At 48.7% G+C, this 20,166-nt stretch overlaps 1 protein-coding gene and 1 long non-coding RNA gene across 2 annotated transcripts in view; one reads left to right on the forward strand and one right to left on the reverse strand.

The window, feature by feature from the left end:
* Positions 1-3,879: 3,879 nt before the first annotated feature.
* EFNB2 (ephrin B2) overlaps positions 3,880-20,166 on the forward strand; it is a 40,883-nt gene continuing 24,596 nt past the window's right edge. Inside the window, exon 1 of the mRNA XM_010986037.3 lies at positions 3,880-4,212. Within this exon, the coding sequence (XP_010984339.1) occupies positions 4,091-4,212 (122 nt within the window). The 5' untranslated portion in view covers positions 3,880-4,090. The remainder of the gene's footprint in view (positions 4,213-20,166) is intronic.
* LOC135322724 (uncharacterized) lies at positions 9,038-12,928 on the reverse strand. The gene is made up of 2 exons (XR_010383495.1): positions 12,823-12,928; positions 9,038-9,731 (listed from the first exon to the last, which is right to left on the reverse strand). It is a non-coding gene; the product is annotated as an uncharacterized LOC135322724 (long non-coding RNA).

Consider the following 20,166-nt stretch of genomic DNA (forward strand, 5'->3'; position numbering starts at 1 on the left):
CTAGTTTATCTCCACCAAACTACCTAATCCAATTTGGAATGGTGACTAGAACTGGTTGGTCCTCTAAACTTGTTGGTTTGCATATAAGGAAATGAGGTCTTAGGCCAGGTGCCTGAGCTAGTTGGAGCCATAGCTGTATTCTTTCCACATATGCTGCTTTTGCATTAATAATGTTACAACAGTAATGATAGTTTGAGCTAGAGATTTAAATTATTACGGTGGAAGATAATGGTATTTTGGTTCTATAAAAAACGTGTTACGGTCTGTGAGGTATGAGTTGTGAAACTTCTGAAAAGGAAAGATGATTTTCTTTTCACCAAGATCCCCATGTAATGACTAATACTTTTCCTAGCAAACTAGTAAGTAGACACTAATTTAACAGCGACGGGGTGTAATACGAATCTTAGAAGCAGACAGGCGAGGTGCGGCAGGAGTGTATGGCAAAGTTGGTCTAAGTTTTATTTTACTCTTGTTTTGAAGGGTCTTTCCCCTGGAGTAAACTGAGCAAAGTGTCATTTGTGGAGGAATTCTAGACATATCAGTAATTTGTATGAAATAAACTGCACGCAGTGCCAGGGGACAGAGTTTAGGTCTCCAGCTACGTAGAAAGTTCATGGCTTGGACAACATTTAATCAACACACATAATAAATTTCACTAATTTTTCTGTAATGTTACATTTAGATAAGGCTTTTCTTTGTTTTTACAGAAATTACATTAAAGATGTCTTTTGAAGTACATCTTAGACTGTACAAGGAATATATAAGAAACAACTATAAGTTTTAAAGACCAGTTTTCCTTAGGAATTCAAAGGGGCAGAAATGTGACTATTTCCTTGGGCAAAATTGATCTTATTTTTAAAACTAGAATTCTCCAACTTACATTTGCCACTTCATTCTACATTTATTCAAATTTATATCAACTTTTATAACTAACTATTACTATGTCTCTGAAATCCCCTCAATTTTTTTATTAGGCTTTTAGAACAATTGCTGAAATCTCACTTTTTGATGTGAGGTTAAATATGTGCTGGTAAAATTACAGACTTTCAAAAATAACCACACGTCTCCAAAAATTTGCTTGTAAAATTAAGTCCAGATACAAAGAAGTATTAAACTGACATGATTGGCATGCTTTAAAATTTCAACTTTTGTCTTGTACGTGCAGATGTTACTGATTTTTTTTTTCTAGTATGATATCCACACAGTAGATAAGTGGTTTGAGGTGATCTTTTTAATGACTGAAATTTTTGTCTAGAAAGCAGCATGGGAAATTAGCATCTTGGAGTTGCTACTGCTGATGCTTTTCACCTCGTTTCCACAGCTAATTATATTTACTGGAAGTAAGTTAAAGTATATTCACACTAAAGTTACACAACAGAAATCTTTTTGTGTAGGATTTTATTTTTTGCTCAAATATACACTTTGCTTATAAAAAGGAAGCAATTTAAACATGTACATTTACATTTTTCCCAAGGTAGAATGATTCGGGTGTGAAAATAATCTGATTTACTAAAAATGGAAGCCAGGGTTATTTTCAGACAACGCAAATTTCCTTTATTTCCTCTACTTTGCTTAGAGAGGATGTAGACACCAAGAGGTCACAACTTAAATTTCACAATGTAAGTTTGCTAAGTAAGAAACATGGTACTGAGATACTCAGCTCTTTTAAAAGATTATTAAGCTAGATTTATGTTAAATTTCAAGTGAATGCTGTAAGCTTATTAAAAACGACTCTTGCCTTTGTGCAGTTAACGAGTAACACTGCCTGCCCTTTCCTAGTATTTTAGTTGCCTGGGAACCTGCCGATGACTTTGAATCGGTTTACCGTCTTTGAGCCTTTAAAAAAAATTGCCTCCTCAAATTGGAGGCTTTAATTTAAAACTAGCAGTTGCGGAAAATAAAGTTGTTTTCTTTTTTCAAAGATCTACTTGGAATAATATGAATATTTGCAACCGACCTCGCATGCCTTAGTGTTTTCAGTCTTAACAAATCAGTGTTTACAAATTTTTACCCTCCCAGTCGAAATGTACATTAACTTACGTTTAATGTTCAAAAAACGAATACTTAATGCACCATAAAAACCTTCAAAAGTTACAAAGAAGAGTGAAAGAAAACGTAGTATATACATGAGATATTTTTGCCCCATATATTTTCTCTTTTAAATTTAGCTTAGTGGATAATTTGCATACACACACACACACTCATAATTTGTAGGAATACTGTCCGGTTCTTGCATTTAAAATATTAAAGGAATCTTGGAAAGGATTTTTTTTAAAGCATGTTGTAGGTACACAGCATATTTTATTTATTGTTTCAAGCTGTGAAACAAGTAAATTTGAACTGTGCACTGTTTCTGCCAAGCTCTCCCCGCTGCTGGTCTCAGCCAATTCTCCTTTGGACTTTCTGCGTGATTGGGCGCGCGAGTTCTGGTTCCGGGTGGCGCGACCTTCGTGCTCTCGCCGCGGAGCGGGCACCGGCCGCTAGTGGGCGCTGTGGGTCCGTGGAAGCGCGCGGCGCGGCGGCGCTCGTCCCGGCCGCTCTTTGGGTAAGCGCTTCGCCGGAGATCCAATTGAAGCATTCGTGCCGCCTTTCTGTTTCAGCGCTTTTTGTCACCGTCACCCCTAAATTCCCGGTCACCTTGGGGAGGCGTGAGTGTGTCCCAGAGGCTAATTAAGAAGAAGGTCCAGCGGCGGGCGCGATGTGCCGGCGACGCTTGGGGGAAAGGCGCTGCCTTCGCAGGAAGCGAGGCTCGGAGGGCGCGGGGCCAGGACGTCTGCGCCCTAGGAGTCGGCTGCCCCGCCGGCGCCGCGTTCCCGGGAGTCGTTTTGTATCTCCCGGTCCCACTGACTTGGGTCGGGGCCCACCTTACGTCTGGTACCGGAATCAAATGTGAAACGCATCACTGAGAGGCCTGGTGGGGGCGGCGAAGGGATGCGCGAGGAGGGTGTGAGCCAGTCCCTGCGGAGTGGGCACTTCGCTTAAGGAAGAAGACCCACGGGAAACCCCTTTGCCTTCCACTCCGTAGGGAAAGTTTCGCTCTCGTCGCTGTCCCCCTGCTGAAGTTAGGGCACTTCCCGGGCAATGAGAGCGCATGCTGGGCGCGGGGACAGGTGGTCTGTGCTATCCCGCTCCCCACTCGCCCGCCCCATCACCGCCCCGGCCCCACCGCTCGAGGGGCGCGGGGTGCACGCGCAGGCCCCTCTCCCTCGCCGGTTCCCGGGCACTCAGCTCGCGCCGCCGCCCGGGGCTGGGGGCGGGGCTCACCTGTCAGCCGGCGCCCCGCCTCGCGGCGCCCAATGTCGGGCGGGGGCGGCTGACGGACGGGCCTATTGCCCAACCGGCTCGCGGCTGCCGAGTGGCGGGCCAATGGGCTGTGCATTGTGGGGCGGGGCCCCCCGTTTATAGAGCTCTGACAGCGCGCCGGCGGAGCTGACTCTCCTCGGCGGGGACGGCGGCGCCGGCCGAAGCGAGGAGCCGCGCGCGGAGCTGGTCCCGGCGCCCTCCCCGCACACAAAGGCCCGCGCGCGTCCGGCGCCTGCGGCGAGGACCGAGCCCCTCCTGCCTGCCTCGCTGGCTGGGAGCCGCGAGGACTGTGGAGGCTCCCGTGCGCCCGGAGGCGCCCCTCGCCGCTCGCGCTCCGCGCTTCGGGACATGGAACCGCGCCGAAGCGGCGCCCGCGCGCTCGGGCCGCTGCCCGCCCCCCTGGATCTATAGTGCGAGGCGGCGCCGCTCGGGGCTCAGAGCCCGTTGCTCGCGCCGAGTCGTGTCTCCGCCTTTGTGTCCCGGCCCCGCGCCCTTCCTGCCGCCCCGCGCCCGGCACCCTGGAGCCGCACGGGAGCCGGCTGTCCGAGCTGCGTCCGGCGCGGCGCCCCGGAGCCCCGAGCCCGCCGCGCCGCCGCGCCCCGCGCGTGCGCTCCCGCCCTGCGCTCTGAGGGCCCCGAAGGGAGCGCCCACGGCCTCGGCGACCGCTGGAGCTACTCGGCGCTTCCAGGAGCTGTCTGCGGTCTCCCCCTTTTCTGCCCCGAGGATTGGGGCTCCGCGCCCGGTTCCTCCGACGCCAGGAGTGCTCGGAGCTGGGAACGGCTTGACCATGGCCGCGAGGAGGGACTCCGTGTGGAAGTACTGCTGGGGAGTTTTGATGGTTTTATGCAGAACTGCGATTTCCAGATCGATAGTTTTAGAGCCCATCTATTGGAATTCCTCGAACTCCAAGTAAGTAGCGTCTGCGATCCCCCTCGATTGTCGCCCAGGGTCCGCCGCGCTGCGCTGTCCTGGTGGGAGGAAGGGTCGGGCCGCCGAGCCTCCGAGCCTGTTTCTGGAACCTCTGTTCGTCGCGCTCCCTTGCCCCCCACCCTTCCACGTTTTACTTGGTCGTGACTCCGCTCGGCCTTGCAGCTGGAGCGTCGCCCTCCTCGTTCTCCTTCCCCAGTGAACTCCCCGGCGCTAAAAAGCCCCTGTTGGCTCGGGTGTCACGTTCGGGAAGGTGTCCGATGACGATACCTGACTCTCACTTATTTTCAAGGACGGAGAACAGGGCTACAAACAGGGCTGGCGAGCACGCGGGGACTGGCGGGCTCGGGAGAGTCGGGGATGCTGCGCTACCGAGGAGCGGCGGAGCGCTGTCCGGGCCCCGCGGGCGGGCGGGGTCGGCGGGCTGGGAGCAGTGGGGCGCACCCTGGAGAAGGGAGCCTGTGGTCCCTGGGCCTCCGGGAGCTCACGCGCCTCGGCGCCGCGCCGCCTGCCCGAGGGTGCGCAGGGAGCTCGCCTGCTGGGGAAAACTTGAGCAGCGAGCCCTTCCCTCCCTGCCCGGGAGACGGGCCTTAGGCTGCTCCCGAGGAACCCTATGCGCAGAGACCTCTCCCTTGGTTTCTAAACCAATGGCCCCGAACTCTGTGCGGTCCCGATTGTTGACTTGATTTTAAGGACGCTTTCTGCAAAAGCTTAATTAAGGCCCTGCCCATTCTATACAGTCCCTGAAGGCTTCGCGCTTGAGGAGCCTGGGCGGGAATGGGATCCTTGGAAACGACTTGCTTTTATCTACAGTGCAGCCGGGAGGAAGCCAGGCCTTGTGGAGATTAAGTTTCGGGGTGAGCTACCAGAGTAGTTTAGAATTTAGAAAAGGCCAACCATCCAGAAATATACGTGGCTGTGCCTCGTAATTAGTCATCTGTGCATTCGGTATTGCGTATTACCTCATTCTCGGGATGTATTTCGAATCATAGCCCACAACATTTTACAGAATCGTGGAATTTTAACCTTGGGAAACTTGGGATGCGAAGTATGAAGACATTGGCCATTCGGGAGTAAGCATTTGAGATCAGAAGCAAAATCAGTGACCTAATTGAAGTTGAGCAAGTTGGTCATGTATTTAGGAATAAAGGGGCGGCGTATTGATTTAGAAATCACGTCTTAATTAAAGAATTATATCTACTCTTTTAAAAGTGGTAAATTTCAAATTCACCAACATGTTCACCACGAACTCCCCATTAAAGGGCGAAAAACGTCACAGCCGTAAATCGGATTAAACAGAAATTCTTGTAGGATGCTGGATGGCAGGTCCCAACACTGCTCGTAGGTAAAAGTTGCCGAATGCAGCCTCCTTCCACATAGCCCGATCTTCTATGGACTTCTTTTTTCTTTTTAATTCGATGTAAGATACTGTGTTTGCTGAGAAAGTAGTGGCGGGAACATCTTTATAGTCATGCGGGATCGTGAAGCACCGAGGGGTGCGGGAAAGCGCGGGGCTCGGACCTGCGCGCCGGGGCGGGCGTCGGCGAGGCCGGGCGGGCCGGGAGCTGGGCCGAGACCAGCCAGTGCTCGCTTTGTGCCTACAGAGGTCACTCTAACATGCGCAATGCTCGCGGCGCCCCGCTCCCCACGAGGCCGCCTGCTCTACTTTGCACTTTCACTGATGGACTGCCGTTGGGGGCTGGTTGGTTCCCCCTCCCCCAAAAAGGATTGAATTTTTATATTTGTATCTTGTTTAAAGAAGTTCCCATTACTTTCAGCGTTCAGCTCAGTGTAAGTTATTTTCGCGTTAACTACCCGCTCTGCGTGTATTCGGGAGGATCACAAATACCTACTTGGGGAAAAAAGGTAGAGCAGTAATTATTTCAATCTAAGATTTAGACATTAATTCCTTCTTCCCCCAGTGTGTTGGGGGAGGGGGAATGACTGATACTTACTCACTATCCTGATACGAGGATTAGGCTGTTTTTCGGAGCTGTGGCCACAGATTTAGAGACCTCCTGGAGGCCTGCTTTTGGAGAGGCCTGCCGCCCTGCACTGATGATGTTGCTGTTGGCGTGGCTGCCCCGGTCTTTCAAGAGTAGAATTTCTTTTAAAATTCTCATGATAATGGCTGGCCTAGAGGGTGAGATAATTTGTCCCTGAAAAAGGTCTGCTTAGTAAAGTATGCAGCGGAATGCTAGCTTGAGAGATCAGAAAGATTTCGTCCTGGAGGAATGATATGAAAGAGCCTTTTCTAAGTTTGAGAATGAATTTTTTTAAAAAAGAAAACAAAAAACCCTGGTGCCAAGGAGTTGATTTATTTGGGGGGAGGTGCGCATTTATTTCCAGGAAAAAGTTTCTTGGTCAGTAAATGTGACGTGGCAGGAAAGTAATCAGATGCATTGAAGTTTCACATCAGTTCGTGTGAATTGTGGAACAATTCATTTGTAATGAAGCAGCCATCAGTAATTAGATTTGTTTCATTTGGAGGTCAGCTTTTTTAGCAGGTGGTGAACATGGGGAGCATGCAGCAGCTGTTTGGATACAGGGTCCAGAAAATCCTCTGTAAATTCACTGTCTCCATAACTACTTCAATCACACTGTCTGCTGCTCCCATCCCCGAGAGTCTTTGCAGCAGCGGGAAGAAGTTCTGTGTGCTGAAACGTTAGTGACTGCATCTGTAGGTTCTGGAAGAGCTGTGTCAGTTGTAGCCCTTTAAGTTGTGTAGCTTTTTTTTTTTTTTAACTCTGGAGAGAAAAGCAAAGCTTGGCTTTCATTTCTAATTAACATTTCAGTAGGACAGTTTTTTTTCCAAGCATGATGTTTTTGCCAAAATAAAATAGTTGGCTCTTTTAAATATATATATATTAATTTCACTTTAGAGTGAGCAAGTCTGTATTGGTGTGGTATTCTAGAGTGATTTACACCGACTGTGTTGGAAATTTTAGTGGAGCATTAATTTCTTACGTCTAGGAGTGCTATTCCCTATGCACCACGTACTCGTTAGTTAACGAAGCATTTTGCTTTTCCCATGTCATTTTCCCGGACATAATACTGAATTCCTGATATTGATTGACTTGATACAAAAGAATGGCTGGATATTATCCAGATAACCTATAATACATGGGCTTCACCACAGTTGGGCTCTGAATAAATACGGACCTGTCAGAGATTGATAAAATAAACTACAACGGATAGTGCTGTTTAAACAGTCCATTCAATACCATATATCAGCCAGCCTGCCTTCCATTGTGTCTGAAATTCTTATTTTTGTAGGTAAACAAATGCACATTCAGCACTGATTGAATAGCCCCTTGAACTATGCTCCACAGTTTGCGTTTGGGTTAATCTTGTCGGTTTTAATATAGAGAGAAAAAAGCACAAAGCACCAGGGGTGGAATTGTGAGTGCTTTCACATCCACATTCCTCACATTTTGTCAGGATGATAAACTGTAGGTAATGGACTGTCGCTGTTCCCCAGGACAACTGAGCCGGGGAGAGCACAAAGACGGAGCTGCAGCGACATCTCGCAACATGCCTGGTAGCCTTCTGTTCAGACGAGGAGAGAATTTATTTGGGAATCGGGTGTCCAGGGACTGCACTTTTTAACCTCAGCAATTACAACTCCAAGGCTCAGAAACGGGAGCTGGAGGTTGAGATGATTTGTTAAGCTCTAGGTCCTCAATCTTTCATAAAGCGTAGCTGTTGACACTTGTCCTGCGATGCAAAGAAATGCAAATGACTCCAGCATTCCTCAGTTTTCCTGACGGCCAGGCGAAAGTAGGGGGGCAGGTAAATTAGCCACCGTCCCCAGACCAGCCGAAAACTGCCCATGGGAGTGGTTCCTCCACCTGGAGTCATCGGTAGATTTAGATTCATTATCGGAAAACCTCTTAGCTGGCAGTTTGCTCAGAGAAATCCTTCAGTGGGTGGGTCAGCAGGGTAACCACCTCCAGAGGGGCATCGCTGCCTGGCCCTCCACTGACAGGCTTCAGGTAGCTCCCGGGAGGTGGAGGTGACACCTGTCTTCCAGCAGCGTTTCCCAGCGCATTCACCTAAAGGGAAACGATTTGAGATCCCAGCATGACCGCAGTGACGCGTCACAGGAATGGGAGTGGCGGGGGAAGGAAACACAGCCTGGAGACCCCCATCCAGGAAGAAAAAAAAGTTTAAGAAGGATATTTCTTTCCTATCTTAGGAAAACTTTGTCCTTAAACCCTCCCATTGCCAATTAGACAAAAAAGCAGGGCTCCCTAAGAACCCTCCTGGAGATGGTACTCCTGGCCGCAGACACACACAGCTTGTTTTTCAGGTCACTTATCGTACATCTACATAGATTTGCTTACGAACGCACCCTTTGTGCATGGGGTAGAGCCTTAAATAGGAGTGTTCAACTGTTTAAAATATTTTGATTAAAATATGCAGAACCCATAGAACTATAAGCTGCTAGTCATCCCCCACCCACCTCCATCTTTTTTTTTTTTTTTTTTTTTTGAGGGGAGGATTTAGAATGGGGCTGGGAGAGGAATATAAGAAAAGCAAAGAGGGAAGGGTAGGGTATGGAACAGTGTTCCGAACAGCTTGGAAAAACTCCTGTGGCTTCATTGTCTCCCTAAAGCCAAAGAATACAAAGACATGAGCCGTTCAGCCCTACTCCCATGATGGAAAGTGTAGGCCGTGGACGTGGCTCTCCTGTTTGACTTGTTTAATTCTCATTTTAAATTCAGGACTATACTAGCCGTGTGAACTCTGAAGATTTCTTTAGTAATCCATTTTGTCGTTCCGAATCAAAAACAAAGTGAAAGGGTCTGACACAATTTGCTTTTATTTTTAGGCAAATCAACCCTGGTCATAGTTAATAAGAGGATTACAACCCAGACTGGGTCTTTACAGATGTAATGTAAATCAAGGGCAGAGTATAAAGAAACTGATCTCTTTTGATTGAAGTGTGGTAAAAAGGCATAGAGAAACTAGCAGCCGTAATCTGATTGTATGGCAATAAAACCACCATTTTCTGTCTTTCAGATAAAAATAATGTGGTAAATCCATGCAGTTCATAAGATGTAAAGGCAGATAAAGGGGGACGCCATGGCAACATATAGATTAGCTTGAAGTTGGGAATGACACGTCTCTGAAAAGGGTGCAGAAAGGAAGGCCCTTGCTCCAGGCTGTTGGCTATTATGTGAGAACCACACAGACTTGGAAACTCGGATTAGAAAGTATGAAAGCCCCACTTGTGGCCCCAGGATGGTTGAAGCCGCAAAGAAAAGATGCTCAGTTCTTGCTCATTGGTGGCGGATAATACGGCAAAGGTGGATTTCATTGACGGCCTTTTGCAGAGATGGAGATTGGGGCTGATTAAAACTTCAGATCGCCGCAGTGGTGAAGGCCTGCAAGGTTTTCCTTTTTAACTCCTGGCCTGACAGCAGCAGCCCTTCTGCAGGATTAGCTACACTTGGCGGTGCTTGTCTTCATCTCCGTGGGCCCCAGGCGGGGACCTGCTGGGAAGGAACAGAGAGCAGGGGGATAGGTAGGGCCCAAGTTATCGGAAAAGAAAACACAGCCCTTTTGATTCCGGCCACCTTTCAGCCTCAGCACCATCTCACGCCGCGTGGGAGAAGCCGAGGTAAACATTTTGCATCGTTCCCCCTCCCTCAGCCAGAGGGCTCCACTCTGACCTTTGTCTCTCCCACCCTGGAAAAGAAAATACATAATAAAGTAAATAAAGGGGGGAATTTCATGTTCATTCACATCAATAGTGATCCAAGTGCCCAGACCAGCTGATGGGCTCTGTCTAGATGAGATTTCACTGGTAACCTTGAGTCGAGTTGAAGGGGGTAGGCCCCCCTCATGGAAGCCACAGGGTTGCAAAGGGTTAGTGCTGCCCAGCTCTAAAGTTCAAAACAAAAGAGGCTCGCCAAGCTCTTGAATCTTACTGCCCCCTGTCCCGACCAGCCTGGTAGGTGAGCTGGGCTTTTGTTTCCACCGTCCGCACTTTCCATGTTGGGCCATTGAGGCAGGGACTGGGCTACATGCGGAGTGGCATCCGCCCACTGGGTCAAGCCAGAAGGGAGAGATTTGCTGTATTGCCTCCTACCTGGCGCTATAGAAGAGTCTCAGCATTTGTGCAGGACAGTCTGAACTCTTCAGATGTTGACAACACTGAAGGCTGCAAACACCCCAAGTGTCTGTCTCTCTGGAGAGGATCAAGGGGATTCAGTGCCGGTCTCTTAACAGCAACCTGGGGCCTTCCTAGACTGACAGTCTGTGTCTGCAGACCCTCCCTGGATCCTAAACAGTCGTTCTCAGACCCACTGTGTTGATTTTGTTCCTAATTCTCAGAGCGCTGACTTGACTCTTCAGGGCTATAGATTTATTTACTGCATTTGTTGCCTGTTTTTCTGGTCATGACTGTGTGGCTTTCACCATTTAAGGACGTTCAAAAATGATCGCTCAGAGATCTGCCATACCCAGTGCCCTGCTCCCTGACCTCCCTTCCTAATTTAATTCAAAAATCATATCAAAAGATCCAGTGCACTGGTCCAGATTCATCAAAGAGAGGGGACCCCCCCCCATTCACAAGCTGGTCACATCCAAGCACCTTGCATTCTCCATTTGACAATGACTGCTAATGGCCCATTCAGCTAAAGTATTTGCTTGTTAACAGGGAACAGAGCATGATAAATGTCCAGCAAGCTTGCAGCCTCCTTCAGCCTTTCAAATGCAGACTGGTGCATATTTATGGCAGGCAAACAACAAAAGGAGACGCTGAATTGCCCTGGCCTCCAGCTTTCTATTAGGAACAGGGTTAAAGTGATTAAAGAAGTGATGCTGAAAAGTCCTGCCACTCGTTTACTGACCGGCGTCCCACACTTTCGGCTTTGCATCCTACCTTAGAGAAGAGTGCACAGTATTCAGATAAGGATGGTTGGTTCCGGCCACCCAGGGAAAGGAGTAGGTGATCAGTTATGAAATGTTTTCCACGCACACTGAGTGCCATGTGCCCCCATTTCTCTTGCTCCTGCAGAGAATCTGCAGAGGTTCTTTATTTTCCTTTTCATGGATAAATATCAAATATGTAATTCTAGTCCACAGTCTTTTGTGGCTGGCGAGGGCATACATGCTGATTTCAAATAAAAAAACATAGTAGGAGAAAGCGCCGTTAAAGAAAAACAAGTTGTTTCTGCCCTTTGTAATTCTCCAAACAACATATGAAGGGAAAGTTGGCAGCAGTGAAGTGTTAATAGTTTGCTATTTCCATTCTCCAGAACATGGGTAGGTGAAGGTTCTAACTTCTCAGTGGTGGGCAGACATTCAGAATGCGATGAATGAACCCAGCTCTGAAAACTTCAGTGTCTTCATGTTTCCTTTCTGAAACGGTTCAACAGTCCAGTTCATTTTCTCAGTTTAAGTTTGGTTGCACCCAGTTTTAATTACAGCCCTTGGATCCTTCTACCAGTACTTGCTAGTTAAGCCTCTGTTGCGCCTGAGGCATGACTCCCTGCTTTTCAGGTCCTGATGACTCCCATAGCACCCCCCCCCCGAATAATGAGGAGTGCTACCCACACACCCCTGTGCACACCAGGACCTCTGGCCTGCAGAGCCGCTGTCCAAAATGCCACCCTCCGGCATCTCGCCAGCCTCTCCCATCCCAGCTGAGGACCAGGAGGCCCAGCGTGGGGCCACCCCCTGATGAAATGCTACTGAATCTCAGCTCTTGCGCTTCCCGCCCGTTCAGCTGACTCCCTGCGGCCTGAAAGCATTTGTCCTGAATGGTAACTGCCTGATGAGTGAGTGGGGCCTGGCCGTTGACGTTCCAGGCCAGCTCAGAATGGATCTACCCGCAGAAGAAGTTAGAAAATGTCCGTTTTCACTTGGCTACCAGAACTCTATTTGAGGGTACATTTTAGATAAAAACAAGCTCGCTGAGCCCCGAATCCCTCTTTGTCTGTGGGAAAACGGACTGTCCTTCAAGTTCACAACTCCCCCTGAACGAGTGCTCGCTCTCCCCATGGTGTGGACCAAACATAATTTCTTTAACCCCTTTCTCTGTAATCCCACAGCACTTCAGTTAAATACCCAGGGCAAAGGGAGGACGTTATTCGCGGCACAGCCATGATTTATAGGCACATCTTAATCCCCTTCGCCACCCTGCCCATCTCTAAAAGACAGGGACCAGAATTCGTTCATGCCATCAATCGCTGCCTGCTAGCATTGACATCCAGTAAGTATTAGCTGAAACAGGAGACAGAACCCAGATGTCAGTTTATGGCCGCCCACCCCTGCTGTGTTAACAGATCACCTGCTACTGGAGATACACCTCCAGCCCAGCGGTTCTAGGAGTTCAGGGCATCAGAATCACCTGAAGGGCTTGTTAAAACAGGATTGCTGGCCCGTCCTCAGAGTTCCAGATTCCTAAGGTCTGGGTGGGCCTTGAAATTCACATTTCTAACAAGCTCTCAGCTGAGGGGGCTGAGACCACACCTTGAGAACTGTTGCCCTAAATCTGCTTTTTTTTCTTTTTAGAAAACAGCTCAAGATTAGGTCATCATCCTCTTAAAGGCTGCCTTGAATCTCTGGAGAAGGCCTTACCTCCCTGCTGGCAGCCTCCATTCCTGCTTTGTTGATCATTGGCGGCAGACAGTTCATCGATCTGTTCAACAAGCGTTTGCTGCCTGTGAGGCCTGTTATGTGAGGCTCTGAGAGTGCAAAGAGCAATCTCTGCCCTCAAGGGACTTAAACCCTAAAGCAATTAGGGAGGGGTTCCTGCAGGAAGCCAACGCATTCTGTGCGGTGGTGCATGGGACGTGGGTGCGGGAAGGGATGGCGTTCCTCCCCAGCGGAGGGGAAGCTGAGTCAGGAGAGACCACAGGCCAGGTCACGGGAGATCTCTGAGAGGAAAAACACTGAGCAAGTCAAAGGAATACATTTCAGCTGAGGGCAGCAAGCGCCTGTGAAGCGGCCGTCTGTAACAACCTACGCTGTTTGATGCGTCTGGGCAGAGCTCAAAGACAGACCCCACAAGTGAAACAGACAGACCCCGTGGGGAGAGCTAGCCCCGTGACTCCAGCCCCCTTGTTCTTATGAGAGTTAGCACCGTCTGCTGGTTCTAAGAGTGTCTGTGCTGATCATGGGAAGGCCAGGCAGTTCAGCTTAGCAGAGACAGCCGGGCAGGTGCTGTTCAGTTAAGAGTACATGCTCGGGAATCTGGCTGTGCGGGTCCGCTCCTGGCTAGTCATTTTTCAGCTCTGTAACTTTGCGAGCATATCCTTCACTTCTCTCCATTCTCCCAAACCTAAAGTGGGGACAGTAGTCTCCCAGGACCAAGTGAAAGGGTGATACGGCTGTGGTCAGCAGGCAGAGACTTGAGCTCTGTACTTGGCACGATGAACCAGTAAGTGTCAGCTGCTGTTGATAAACGTTAAATGAGTATCCACCGTGTGCCTGGCTCTGGTTCAGTTTGTCTTCTACATACAAATGCAGGATAAAGAAAAATAAAACGTTAAGAAAGGTGATAACATGGCACTTGCGCCTTTGACAGTCCTTGATGTTACGTTGTGCCTTGTTTAGCTGCCAGACTTCTCCTCACTCTCGCTACGTGAGGCACCTTTTCATTTCCCTTCCCCTATCCAGGTACGTGCTCCTCTTCTGCTTCTTGCCCCTGATGCTTCGTTGTCACGTTTATAACCCTGAATTCATTCACCTTCCCCTGGGCTGAACCCACTCGAGGTACAGGGCAGAGTAAGAGATGGGCTTGTTGAATGAATACACAATGGCAACCTGCAGGGACAGCAAGGTGGCACTTTTGCATTAATGTTACAGGCTACTTAGAAGCCTGCTCACCTGAGGGACAGTTTGCTTTATTTAACAACTGCTGCACGTGGCACTTACTGCGGCCAGTCGCTGCTGTAACTGCTACACAAATACTGACTCATCAACCTTCACAATAACCGCCTGAGAGAGGTGCTCTCATGCTTCCCCATGGTACCGAGGGGGAAACCAAGGCACAGACAGGTTAATTAACTTGCCCAAAGTCACGTGGCTGAGAAGTGGTGCAGCCTGCATTTGAACCTGAGTATTCTGTTCAGGATGCCTCCTCTTCGTTTTCCGCCTCTTTTTCTTAGGCTGTTACCTGGAGTGGCTAGAAATCACGTGACTAAGGTAAGCAGGCGTTTGCTCCAAGCAGTACATTCGAGGCAGCTGAAAAGAAAGTTCTGGGCCTAACTCTCCCCTGTTCTGTTGTGATTTATGGTCTTTCCCGTGACAGGCCTGCAATTCTAAGTGGAGCATTTGAATCTTTGATAACAAGGTTCTTTACAAAGGAAACTAGGCAGTTATGAAAGTGTACAATATTAATGCCTTTACTGAGTATTATTCCATTGACTATTAACATTTGCCTTTTAAAAATTTAAACATTTGATTCGTTTCTTTGCTGGGAGAAGAAAGGTCAGGTTTTCGAGGAGTTACGTTTGGTCCGATGCTGAGCGCGTGTCAGGCGAAGGAGGTAGTGTGACATCTCTTTTAGAGCCTCGTCACAATTAAATGCCATTTTATTTTGGATTTTGGGACCTGTGCCAGCCTCCAGCTTGTCAGAGCTGAGAAGACTCAAATCAAGTCCAGGCCTGTTTCGGCAGCAAACTGGGCTTCTGGCCTCTTGCCTGTGGATTCATTCAGTCGAGCCCATCTGGCTTTTGATGTTCCGCGAGTTCGGAGCAGTTTGTTTCAGGAAGCCGGGTGGGGAGTGCCGGTGGGCCTGGGGTGCTCTGACTCCCGGGTGAGCCTCTGGTTGCACGTCCCTGGGGCTCGGGGCCCACTGAGCTGCAGGGCCAGATCCTTACTCCTTTCTGAGCTCCGGGCTCAGGACACCCTCTTCTCTCCTCCTGTCCAGCTCCCCTCTTTTAGCCTAGTAGCCGCCTTTGCCAGTAACTGAGGGTGTGTGATTTTGTGTGTCTGTTTTTGGCTCAAGCTAATCCAGGCTGCTTGTGGTGACCAAGCAGGAAAGATGTTGTCCGCAGAATTACAACGGCGTGCCTCTCACACTTTGGGGGCGATCTGACACAGTCTGGGGGTGGTCTGGGTGGAGGGCAGTCCCCCCATCCAGCTCTCCTCCTTTTCAGTGTTCACGGCACAGACCTGGCTGTTGGGATGGCTTCCTGGGGGTTGTGTGGCTTCGTTTCTCCTCTCTCTTCTTCCCCTGTCTCCTGGGCTGTGGCCCAGCGGGAGAGGGGGAATGTCTCACGTCACCCATCCACAGCGGGCCCTGACCTCTGTGGAGCCAAGACCAAGCAAGGCCCAGAAGGTGGCCACACAGGTGGCTGTGAAGTGACTGCACACAGCCTTGTCAGTTGTGCTGGCAGACATGATGCTTGCCTGGCAAGGAGACTCTCTTCTCTTTTTGAACCTTACTTGTGGACATGCTCCTTCTGTGATGACAGACGCCTATGAGCAAGGCACTGGGGTGGGGGGCCCGGGGTCCCAGCCTGGAGAGCAGGGTCACATCCCCTGGATATATTCACTTCCTCTCAGTGCTGTTTTCCCCGCCACAGGGGACTGGTTTCATTCACCCATAAATCATGGGGGAGTTGTCTCTCTCAAGAGGCAAAATTCTTTGAAGTTTAAAAAAAAAAATACGGATGGCAATGAAAGGGATGAGGAGGGTGGATGGGAGAGGTGCACCCAAGCTCCAGCTGGCAATGCTGTGCTAAGATCTTCATTCCATTTCTTCTGGTTCTGAAAATGCCAGCCCGTTTCTGTCTGATGTCTATGTGCTTTTCCTCCCAGTGATGGCCCCACTTGGGGAGGTGAGCACATGGATGTCCACGCTGATGTCTGAAACAGCAGAGAACCCGCTGGAGATGCCCTTCGAGTCTCCTGTAGGAAAGCCACTTTTCATAATGAGAGTTCCACCGTCCTTTGTAGATACTGGCAAAGAGTGTGGTTGGGAACAAGACCATGCAGGTGCAAACAGTTAGGAAAGAGGCTGACACCGTCTCTTGCCTCTGAAGGGTATGAAATCCCTGCTTCCAGAGCGGAGCCAGCTTGGTCGGGTGGCAGGACAGAGGTTGTCCCTGGTGATTCACCTCCCAGCCATTTCCCACTCACCGCACATCACAGCCTCCCAGCCTTCCTTTTCCAGTCCCCCACCTCCCACTTTTGCCTCAGCTAGCTACAGAATTCATGGCATGATTTTTTTGTTTGTTTTTCGAAACTTTTTGGTGGGGGGTGGTGTTTAGATCAGTTCCATAAATAAAGACCTCTGTGTTTTTGTTGTGAGGTTGGTGGTTGATTTGTGTTAATTCCGTGCCAGAGATGAGCTCGTCTCCTGAACATGCAAAAATAAAATGATACCTGCGCGTCACACACTTAAAGGCTGACTTTCGAGGGGAAGATACCTTTTTCAGCCTCAGCTCATCATAGGCTGTCCTTCTGCAAACTGGAGGGTTTTGTAAACAGTGAAAGTTATGGGATGGATAAAAATTAAGTAAATACTTGTGTTCTTTGCCTGAAAGAAAATTTAAACCATGAGAATCTTACCTTTGAGCATTCAGAAGTACAATTTACTCTAGCCACCAGCGTTCTGGGCATTACCTCACAAATAAAAAACAAGATTAACATCAAAAGGAGTCAGCTTTCGTTCAGTTGTGCAGCCTGGTAGGCTGTGAAATTTAATATGATTCTGACTTGTACGGTAATTGTAGGATGACAGAGGGAAATGGATTCAGTTTAAGTAAAAAGTGTACATTACACAGCAGCAGGGTGAGGTTGGTGGGCTGAGAATGGGGCACCTGAGCTCTGCCACTGCAGGTGGGGATCCTGTAGGGAAAACGTGCCTTTAGACGGCAGCTTACACTTTTTTGAAGTGTCTGCAGAGGCCGCCTCCGCTGGAAGAGTTGCTAAACTGGATTCAGTGCGCCTAGAGGCTCAGGCTGCTTTTGAATTCGTGTGCGGCTCATCTTTCCTCTCCTGGAAAAGATCTCGCTTGTCCTGGCTGCGAAGTTTGAAGTGCACCCCGCCCCCTGCCTTAGCTCTCAGATTGAGAACACTTTCATGGCCCCATATTGTACAGCCTACTTTTTAGGCCTCTTTTCTTTGCCTTGAGTAAATCAGTTTCATGTTGCAGATGATCTTTGCTTTAGGAAAGTGTGAAAGAAAGGGCCCCTGCGAAAACGGGCAGCCGTTCCAGTGCCCTTACACGCCAGCATCAAAGCAGAAAATGTCAATTAAAGCCTCCAATTACTACCTTATTTCTTGGAGGTTTAAAGCCACTGAGACGATAGCGATGTCCTGGCTTGAAGTTTTAAAGTAATTATTTGTTAGTCCAAGCGTGGTATCTGGTAACCTACTTCCATGTAAGCCTGACACCCTATAGCTGCACCCCACTCTCTCTCTGGTTTCAGAGGAAGTTTGTGCAGAAACTTGTTCTCATGTTAAAGTGCAAAAGGGGGCAGTAAAGTGCTATCCACAAAAATAGGGAAAATTTTCCCCCAAGTCTTTCTCATGGTAGATATTGCCTGAGTCTTCCCTGGGCCCCGCTTTGATTCGTTGATCACAGAGTCTTCGGTGGGGGCTCGTGGAGATGATCTCGTTAAGCCACAGCAGCAGCCCAGCGTTAGACAGAAGTAAGGCCAGGCTGACCCTCCTGCCTGTTTATGGAACGGGCCAGCAAATTCACACACTCACGAATTCAAGTCATTTTTCTGGGGGATTCATATTCCCAAGTGCACAGAGCATTTCGGAAAAGGAATCCTGGGCTTCGGTGTAAAAGCTGTTTTTGCTCCACGTAGATCCGGAAGGCCCCGAGTGCGTGGGGAGGTTACAGGTCAGGGGTTGGGACGCATCGCTTGCAGTGAGCATCTTTGTCGGGAGGGGCCTGGGGAGATGAGCCACTTACAGCAAAGCTGCAGCCGGCTTGTCCTCACTCAGAATTTCAGCTGAACCTACTTACAAACTGTTCTTCTTCCTTCAGCCTTTGACATTTAATTAAAAATAAAAGCATTTTATGGGAAAAGTGCACATTCCCCAAAACATGCTAAACTCAAAGTGGACTTCAGAACCCTGGCTAACCAGCAAACCTACCCTATGGTGCGATTTTTGGGGTGCAAACTGCTAGGGAAAACTCGTTCCCAGAGCTGGGATTCAGAGTCCCTGGAATGTTAACCAGCTCCCAGATCTGTGCAGTTTAGTGATTAAGCATAAACTGTATCCCATATTTTTCATTTATTTGAATAAACTTGTGGTACTTTATTACAGCTTTTGTGGACTCGAGAATTGATGCGTTAAATAAGCCACAATTCAGAGAATAATGATTTTACTTAGTTGGCGTTCTAAGGAAATGCATCACCAAGAAGTTTAAAAGTCTACAGGCCTTAAGTATTTTGTTTTAAATCAGAGTCAGGAACAGTGGCTCAAGAATATGACACAGTTTGTCTCTGAAACCGCCCCTTGAAACATAATTTTCCAGTCTGATCACAGAAGCATTTTATGTTTATTGCAGAAAATGCTGAAAAACACAGAAAGCTAAAAATCACCCCAAGTCCACCATCCAGTAGCCCAGAGCAGTCTCAGGAAAGGCCCCACGTTGGACCATCTGTGTGTATGTTCTCTGTAACGTCAGCAAAACAAGCAGAGTGACACCCTGCACACTGTGTGGGTGTGGATGTCTTCAACTGAAAGTAGCCATTTACTTACAGTTACCATATACACTCCTGATGTAATATTGAAATGAAAGGAAAAATAAAATCAGTTTTCCATGGAAAAGTCAAGTCTGCTCATTCAAACATGGAATCTTTTGCTTGGCAGTTTGCTCCAAAAATAGAGGGAGATCATCTGTAGGTCTCTGTCCCCCCAGTTTGTGCATCGACAGAGTTTGCATCAGTCCTGTTACATGAGTAACACGGTCCCATTTCTCAGGTGGATGACACCTGCCCTAAGTATGTAGGAAATACTAGCTATTTAAATAGATACTTAACTTGTATGTGCATAACTGTACACAGACACAGCTCTGGATCTGAGCTGACACTTTTTCAGTGAGAAGCACTGTGGTCACATCTGTCTGGAGGGGGTTTGCATGATCCAGGTATTTGGACCCAGAAACTGGTCACTCCTGCCTATCTCCTTTTATTCTGGTCTCTTTCATTCGGTGTCAGCTTGATATTCTTGCATTCAGCTACAACATACAAGATTTGCCCTGGTCTGGATGGTAGTTTGGCGTGCTCGTCCACCATTTACCTCTGGGGGGACCTGGGGCTTCTATTTCCTGTCTGCTTTCACAGACTGTAGCAGCATTGAGAGGCCATAGTGATTTGGCTGTTTTTCCAGGTTAACCTACGTATTTCTGGCAACCTTGAAGCAAAGTGTGAGAAGTGAGTGCATGTTTGTCCTGAGGGGCATGTGTTTTGTCCAGGAGTGGGAGGAGCAGAGAAGAGAAGCAGGGAAACTGGGGCATCTTTAGGGGGTTGGGGGTGCAACTCTGGTGTCACTACACAGCCTGCCCTGAGCATCTCAGCTCCTGGCTTCCCGGGGACCTCGCTGCTCAATCGGGCCAGGCTCACAAGTCAGCCAACAGCCATTGCCTCCCGCGGACTGACCTGTGAGACCTGGGAAGGCAGTCCTGGCCACCAGAGGGGTCCAGACTTGAGATCACAATATGTGATGTTCTGGTCTGTCAGAGAACACTGTGTGTCATGCCCCTGAACTCTTGAGTGGCAGGCTCATGCTTTAAATGCATTCTGCTAGTTTTTTAACAAACATGGGTTCCTAGTGTGGATTAAAACTCTGAAGAATATTGTTTCACATGATGGCTGTGTTATTTGGTGGGGGGGTGGGGAGGAGAGGTAATTAGGTTTATTTCTTTATTCACTCATTATCACTTTTTTAATGAAGGTGCTGGGGATTGAGCCCCTGACCTTGTGCATGCTAAGCATGTGCTCTACCACT

The sequence above is a fragment of the Camelus dromedarius genome, chromosome 13 (assembly GCF_036321535.1).
Source record: "Camelus dromedarius isolate mCamDro1 chromosome 13, mCamDro1.pat, whole genome shotgun sequence".
Lineage (NCBI taxonomy): Eukaryota > Metazoa > Chordata > Mammalia > Artiodactyla > Camelidae > Camelus > Camelus dromedarius.